The 8,304-nt window shown below is 40.1% G+C and overlaps 1 protein-coding gene across 1 annotated transcript; it reads right to left on the bottom strand.

The window, feature by feature from the left end:
- Nucleotides 1–4,093: 4,093 nt before the first annotated feature.
- On the bottom strand, nucleotides 4,094–7,028 carry LOC114881894. The gene is given in 2 exon segments (XM_046289564.1): nucleotides 4,094–4,474; nucleotides 6,330–7,028. Coding segments are annotated over 2 exon segments (1,080 nt in total).
- Nucleotides 7,029–8,304: the final 1,276 nt, after the last annotated feature.

The raw sequence follows: 8,304 nt of genomic DNA, 5'->3' as shown, positions 1-8,304 counted from the left end.
CAATGTCATTAAATGCATATTACATTATATCTCATGTAGATATAGTAATAATGACATTGTTATTAAATATATATTACACATCTGATGTAGATTTAGTACAATTATATTGTAAATAAATGTGTATTGCGTTATATCTGATATAGATATAGTAATAATGGAATTGTTATTACATGTATATTACATTATATCTCATGTAGATATAGTAATTGTTACGTTGCGCGTGCGACGGCGCAACGTAAAAAGGAAAGAAAAAGAAAAGTATAGTTACTAAGGAATGAATTTCAATTTGATAGTTGAAATACAATTCCCTATTTTTTCTCCCGTACTCTGACGTGATGGTTGGTATCGCTGCCATTAGTCTTGAGCGGGTCAGCGCTCTCGACAATTAAAAGACGAAAGACAAATTTAATGAGATGTTAGATTAGAATTTAGCTTATTAGTCTTTCGTTAGGTTCGTTCAACTCTTTAGGTCCCGTACAGGTCCCTCCTTGAATCTGTATACGTTGGTAGGCGTGTTTTAACTGAAAAGTGTTAGGTGTGTTTAAAATAAATTTTGAAACTGTTTAAGTAAATGAAACTGGTTTAATTTTGAATGAAAAAGTCAAATGAATAACAAAATACAAGAAATGCCAAAACTGAGATCTGAATTAATTTGGAAAACTTGTTACTATTGAAAATACCAGTTCATGCAAGTTTTAACAAAGGTAAAGATGCTTAGTATTAATTAACAAAAATATAATAATATGCAAACGCTCTGATATCACAATTGAAACCCTATGAGTAATATACCGGTCGCGCGAGATGATTATTATTTCGCTTTCCTTCAATCAAAATTTGAATTAACGTGAAATTGGCAGATTTTCGCCCGTGAGGGTGCGCCCCAGCCTGAGGTACTCTCGTAACCCTCGAAAGGGCTGGACTAAGGTGCCCCTTTGATAGTACAAGAAATGGAAAACGAAATCGCAATAATCGAAAAATAAATCGATTTTTAGTCGATACCTCGTTTGATGGAAAGATCTGACCTGAGATACTCTCGTATCCCTGAAGGGCTGGACTAGATCGCCCGTTTTGCCAATGTGTAAACGTCGTGTTCGAAAAATGTTTTAAGATCGACTTACCGATACGCTGTATAATAAAGTACAAGATTTATATTCGCTTGTAGTTCGCTATGTGTATTCGCTTGATGATCTGGAACACCAAAGAACGGTAAGATTTTCGATCACTGCACTTGTCGCGGCGGAAAACGGATTATTCGGACGAGTACGTCGACGAGAGACAACCGAATATCGAATCGAAAAAGTATATATATTTACACGAATTGAAGTTAATACGATGACTACGCGAGAAAACGATTTAAAATCAGAAAGAAACGATAGAGAATTTAGGTAGAAGGAAGGTTTTACGTGCGCGTCTATAAATCCTTATTAAGAAACGGACGATTTCAACTACCACGGCACTCTGTATCGCTACGCGGAGGTCTTTACCGCAGAGGAAAACTATCACAATTTCCGAACAACTCTGTCTCTCGGACACACGGGCTCCCGATCACGTACCTAATGATTGATCGATCAAGAGTGAGGAATTTTTCGCGAGATCGACGGTCGAAGGGCCCGTCGCGCGATCATCGTCCTTAAAGGGGACGGTTTGACGAATCGTAGTGCGTTGTCGGGAGTGTCGCGTGCCCGGTGATTGGTTAAGACGCGCGAGCTAGACGAAGATCTTTCATCCCCTTTCTTTGGTGTTCCTTCTTCCTTCTACTTCGTCGCCATGATAGTTTCAACGGTTATCAGAAACTACGCAGTATTTCTTTTATATGTATAGTTATTAAATGATCGATTTGGTTGATTATTGAATGATTAATTCTTAAATACTGTTGCGCCGGGGAGTGGAGCTCGCGCTTTCCATAGTTAAATGAATACACCAGGAGCAAACTAGGCTGTCTATATTTCAGTTACACAAGTGGTTTAGCAATAGATCCGTACAGGACGGCTTCCCGATACAATCTGATATTCAAAAGACGCACGGTTGTCTAAGAGACTTCAAGCATCCGGTGATGTGTTTCAGCTCGAAACAAGGGATAGCTTCACGTTACGATTCGACGACAGCTTCGGACGGAGCAGTCGATGGCTCTTTCGATATATCAAGAAGCGGTCGATGCGTCGAAAGAGCGGGAACTTCTCACCGTCGCAACAATACTATTGATTTGGTTGAAATATAGAATAAGATTTGAGATCAAAATATATATAGTTTTAATAAATGAAACCGTCATCCGTATATTCTCCCTTAACAGGATCAAGTTATTTGCTTCCCTGGTTTGTAACGAAGATGGTCAATTTTAACAGCATAAAAGCGGACGATGCGCTTACGATAATCGTAATGCCGTGGCAAATTATGCATTCATCAAACAATCTATTCGCATAATCATTTCGGTGGATTCGGCATTTCGATTTCTATGAATTTAAACATTCCTTCGAGAACGTTCCTTTGTTCAAAATCTGCCGTTGTCGCTAGGCAATTCTTAGAATTTCTAATACAATAGTGTTTATTGCTTTGAACGACCCTTGATTTTCGAACGGCGGTCGAACGCTCGCGACGTTTGACGTTATAAGGGTTCTCATTCCTTAGTTTCATCGATTAAATACATATTCATCCATCCACTCTTTCACACTATCATTCCGATCAGGTAATAATGATCCTGGTTGGACCGGCTAACGCTTTGTGCAATATAGAGAGAAAGAGTTTTCTTAACAAAGAAGTTATTACGGTTTTCCCGTTTCTACGCAGTTAGCAAGGGAAATTTCCGAAATGCGAAGCACTGGCTAACTGCGTAGCGCTGGTGTTATGCTTACGACTCTCTCTCTCTCGAGCTAAACCCGAGTTTTTGTGCGTTATATTAAACTGTATTGTATTCCTATGGTTTGCGACAATAGTTTCAAGGAGGGTCACGTAAACTATTATAAAGAAGGAAATAGAGACGACCTTTCCTCGTGTACCTCGCATGAGAAATTCTCGGAACCCCGAAGGGCTTGACAAGATACACGATTCCAGGGTAGAGCAGATAAAGAAGAGAAAGCAATAGAAGAAGTCAAAAATAGAAAAGTATTAAACTCAAACTCTTCCTTGTACACCCTTGCATGAGAAATCCTCGTAACCTCAAAGGCTTGACAAGAATGTACAGGGTCGAGGAAGAATGAGAAGATTGGCGGAAAAGTGAAACACCCACCTCACGACCCTGACATGAGATACTCTCGTAACCCAAAAGGGCTTGATAAGGGACGCAAGGCGGATAAATTTCAAATTTTCCGCCGGGGCGTAACATAGTAATGACATTGTTGTTAAATGTATATTACATGTTAGCGTCAGCACGTGTTCAAGGGTTGACACGTGGCACATTGACACATTTCTTAGGATTCTTTAGGCTATCGATACCCCGAGCCATATGTCTTTCATCGGACTTGGGCCGGCGGTAGTTGATACTTGAGGTGCGACGAATTCTAAGAGTCGCGGATGTTTTGTTTATGGAACGGCGATAGATAGTTCGATCGCCGATTCTCGAAGGAACGCGCGTGTGGCCGATGACCCGAAGTCGTGGTGCTGCATGGCGCGTGCAGAAAGATAAGGATTTGAAATAAAGGATCTCGCCACGGAGTGGGGAGGGTCCGGGGGCCCTCTGGCAAGAGGACTGTGTCAAAAGACAAGGCACTTACCCGAGAACCCCTAATCGGTCGTGATCTTCTAACATCAGAAGTGGGATACAGCGAATCAAACGCGCGGGTCTGTGAGGTTTATCTTGTATTAGTTTGCTAGTTTTTGTGTTGTTAATAAAAACCGCGCTAAGATGGCAGAAAATAATAGTGCATTGCCTAGTGTCGAGGACATTGTTCGACAAGTGTTGGAAAAAATGGGAAACCAGCCCTTACCAGCAATCGCGAGCACCTCCGCGGTAGCCCCAGCGAACCCGCCTTTGTTGGAAGTATTACCTGAATTCAGTGGTAGCGAGTTAGGCGATGACGCGACTGTATGGTGCAATCTCGTGGAGGAGATAACAACTAGTGTATCTGTGCAACAACGATTGTGTTCGGCAATACATGCATTAACTGGGTCCGCGAAGAAATGGTATCAGGAATGGAAGGGAAGGCCGCACACGTGGAGTGCAACCTTCTTTATGATGGTCCTCATCTACACATTGAGAGTATTGGTTGTCAGTCCTAAGCAGATGCTTTATGCCATTGAAGACATATCTACCTTCGCTGTGCGTACCAGACACTTTGCATTTGGAACAGGGCCGGCTGGATGTATGGCCACGGTGGTTGAGGATAAAAGCTCTTGCTGGTGCATCAGCAATAAAGCATCTTAATTATATTGGTACCTTAGTACCATCAAGATCTACACCACCGTTGGAAAGCATATGGGTAATGTTCATGATGAACATTTTGAAAAGCCTATTCGGATCAGTAGGCTTTTGCAATCCATACTAATATTATAAATGCGGAAGTAACTCTGTCTGTCTGTCTGTCTGTCTGTTTGTTACCTTTTCACGCCTAAACCGCTGACCAGATTTCGATAAAACTTGGGAAGGAGATTGATTGCATCATTAGCAAGGACATAGGCTACCTTTTGTTTTCCAAAAAATAAAAAAAACAGATTTCCGTGAGCTTCAAATATGTTATAGATCAGGCTTCGGAATTAACTGCTCTTCTCGGCCGATTTTCAGATGTCACGCCTCCTTTCCCGCGCCGCGTGTCTTGTCCCCCACGGCGACCATACTGCTTGCGTAACCTCAAGCGTATATCATACATATGAATCACGCGTGGCGCATTAGGGCGACAACCGTAATAATAGATTTCCACATCACCCATGAGGTACTATTATCGATGCATTGTTTTTTGTCATGCGCGATACATAATATGTGTATTTATGTACATATGAAATCGATTTCTTGATCGTTCACCTTCATCTCCCTTTTCTTTGCCATCTGTTTATGAAGTTATTTAAAAAAATTTGGTTGATCTTGACGTAAACTTGACTCTCCCCACTCAAGGTCAAATGGATATGACCATTCAATAGAGCCTTTTAAACCTTATAAAATTTTGATCTAAAACATATTCTTTTTTCAAAAATATTGTATTTTATTTTCAAAATATAGGGAAGTGGGTGCCACACGGGTTGCTATTGCATATGCTTATATTACTGTAACGTGAAACGTATCACGTGAATATGTTTAGAGTGGTATGGCGACATTGCCATGGGAATATTTATCGATAGTCTGTGGTATCGATATGTCTCGAGTGTCAGGCGAGGACCTTTTGTATCGATGATTATAAATCAGGAGCGAAATTCAAACACTATCTGCGCGACTGTACACTTATATAAATAGACAAAAGCCTAAATTGTAAACCCCTCGACATGGGTGATCGAGCTGAGAGAAGGCCGGAAATCCAGAGAATGGAATAGTTTCACTTCTAAAATACCTAAAAGACTAATTTATGATAGACCATAGCCAATTCGTTGTTTTCGACTAAGTCACGAACGGTCCTTAAAAGTAACGAAGTCTTTTTCGATATCCTGTCTTTTCATGCACTCTAAGAGGGTCGTAAATTTCCTCAAGAGTTGCCTTTTGGCAAGTACAAGGTCTTGTCGTTTCCTATTTTCTCCGGGTCCCACGCTTTCTCGTAGCACATGTGCGCTGCAACGTTCTACCGTCTTGACGGAGCGCCTCCACTTTCACTCCTCCACCATTGGACGAGGGATGATCCTGAGGGAGGATCCAGGATCCATCAAGGAAGGGGAATCGACCGACGACGCGCGAAGATCTCCTCCGCCAAGCGTAGAACGTTCAAAATGATTTCGTCGGTTGAATCAGACAAGTTGTTCTCAAGTCGTAATTTGGCATAATTTGAAATCTTAAAATCAGGACATTTTAATAAAGAGTTGGACTTAACAATATTCAAACAACAGTAAATAGTGTTTTGTTAAATTCATTTCGCACCTTGCGAGCAGGGTGCTTTAGCGCCCCACGGGTACCTTACCCGCGTTCTTCAACATCCTAAAAATCCCTAAATATCATAATCCACACGCAACATTACATATATTAGTAACATAATATATTGTGTTTTATATTGACAAATGTATTCTCCAAACACGAGTGAGAATTTATTTATATTAAAATAAAATGAGTTTAGCCATATAAACGTGAAGAGGAACAAGCGATCAGACACTTTCACTTTTATATATTAGTAGGAATAGGGACAGGGAAGTAGGGATAGGAATAAGGAAGTAGGGATAATAATAGTTGATTAAAATTCCCGGGCAGAGCCGGGTAACGCAGCTAGTCCTCTATAAATGCCGACAACTATTGACCTTGCATCAGGTATGTTCCTAATCATACACTGATATGGCCACAGATGGATTGTTCCCGCTCTATCTAAAGCACATCCATCTGTGTTGAAATCTAATTCTAATTCCCAATCTGGTGAAAAAGAAGCATTCCTGATATATTTAACAATTTCAGCTTCGACATCAAAATGAACATACTCCCCCGGTTCTACAACATATGTTGGAACACAAGTTCGTGGAGTACGCAGGACAGTCCTAATATCCTTGGGTAGATGGCTGAAGCAGCTATGGGTTCGAACAAGGGTAAGTAAATTGTTACCCTGAACATGATTAATATTGTTATCAACACAATATGAAGCCAAACTTTCCTGAAATGAAGTTTCAGGAACCGCCTCAGAACTACACAACACTGAAGAAGACAAAGAAGACAAAGAAGAAGAAGAGGAAGAAGAGTTGTCATCCACATCTACACCATGGATGGCATCAATACCATCTGCGTAATCTGTTGAGGATGAAGGAACATCCGCCGGATTAACAGAGGCATTGATCTCTTGAATACAAGAAGAAGGAGAAGCCAACGAAGGGACAACACTATTGGATCCTACCTCATTCCTTATGCGTCTCTGTCTGGTCGATGATATTTTAAATATCGGTTTCCTCGACACTGATAACTTAAAATTAAAGGAACTCATAATTAAAATTACTAATTAAATTAAATGTATGTTAGGAATAGAAATGTAAATATATGTATATGAAAAAATAAATGTAAGTAAAAATAATTTGTGGTTAATATATGAAAAAAATGAATATAATTTAAAAGTGGAAAAAATGGTTAGTAGATAATAGAAAAATGGTGGTTAGTAGTTATAATAGTAAATAAAATATGTGAATAATTTATATTAATTAATATGCGATACGAATAAGACGCCTGTTGCACTGCACTCTCGTTCGTTCAGCGACACAAAGCGAATGATATAAAACGGTTAAACGCTGTCTCTGGTATCAGTTTTTGCGGGAAACGCGTTCATTGGATGCGAATTTCCGTCACGTTGATTTCTCCAACCAATGTAAATACCTCCCGCGAAAATTGATGGATCGTCTTTTGTTTTATAACGGAACGACCGCACAGATGATCGTTGTCCGTTCTAAGGCTCGTCGGAGACGGTACAGACTGCGAAATTCGGATACATTTTACTGCGATTTTTTTTTCAATTTCTTTATAGGGACTACAGGAGAGAAGTGCAATTGCCAATGATGAATTCAAATGTAAGTATGACTTTTATTCATTGCAATTACATGTATCGCGGATATGAATGTATACATATTTTAAATTTTCTTCAAATATTCATTTATTACAGATGGAAATGGAACACCGTCCGAAGAGGATGGCCAACAAGCCGGCCCGGTATCAAACCACGTCCTCCGACGAAGAACCGCGAAAGCGTTTAAAGGTGGCCCCCGGGAGTATCGTCGAGGACATAACAGACCTGAGGGCTACCTTGGAGGGCGTGGACGATAAAGTTCTATCTAATTATAGAGAACACGAACACACGAACACATACACACCACTAGACACATACTCGCCATACACAAGCACATACACACCACCAAACATAAACATATACTCGCCACACACACCACCAAACACATACAGGCCACCTTCAACAGTATATGCACCACCAACGCAAAGTTTTCATATTCCAGATGCAGCGGAGAGCAGGCTTGAACCAGAGATACAGCAAGGTACGGAACCTACAAATTTACAAATAAGGTAAGTTGCATGTTCATTCTTTTTCTATACAATATTGGGAATAAGAATATATTCCTCAATTTGTTACATGTTTAAGGACATTTTCTTACAAATATTAATGTTTACAGGGATCTATATACAAAAACTGGCAACCTGGAGTCCATGGTGACGTAAGTATTGATTGCATGTTATTAAAGTATATATAATTATCATTTATC

The sequence above is a fragment of the Osmia bicornis genome, unplaced genomic scaffold (genome assembly GCF_907164935.1).
Source record: "Osmia bicornis bicornis unplaced genomic scaffold, iOsmBic2.1, whole genome shotgun sequence".
In the NCBI taxonomy this organism is placed as follows: Eukaryota; Metazoa; Arthropoda; class Insecta; order Hymenoptera; family Megachilidae; genus Osmia; species Osmia bicornis.
Note: the sequence above shows the minus strand (reverse complement) of the source record. Positions and strands in the feature narration are given on the sequence as shown.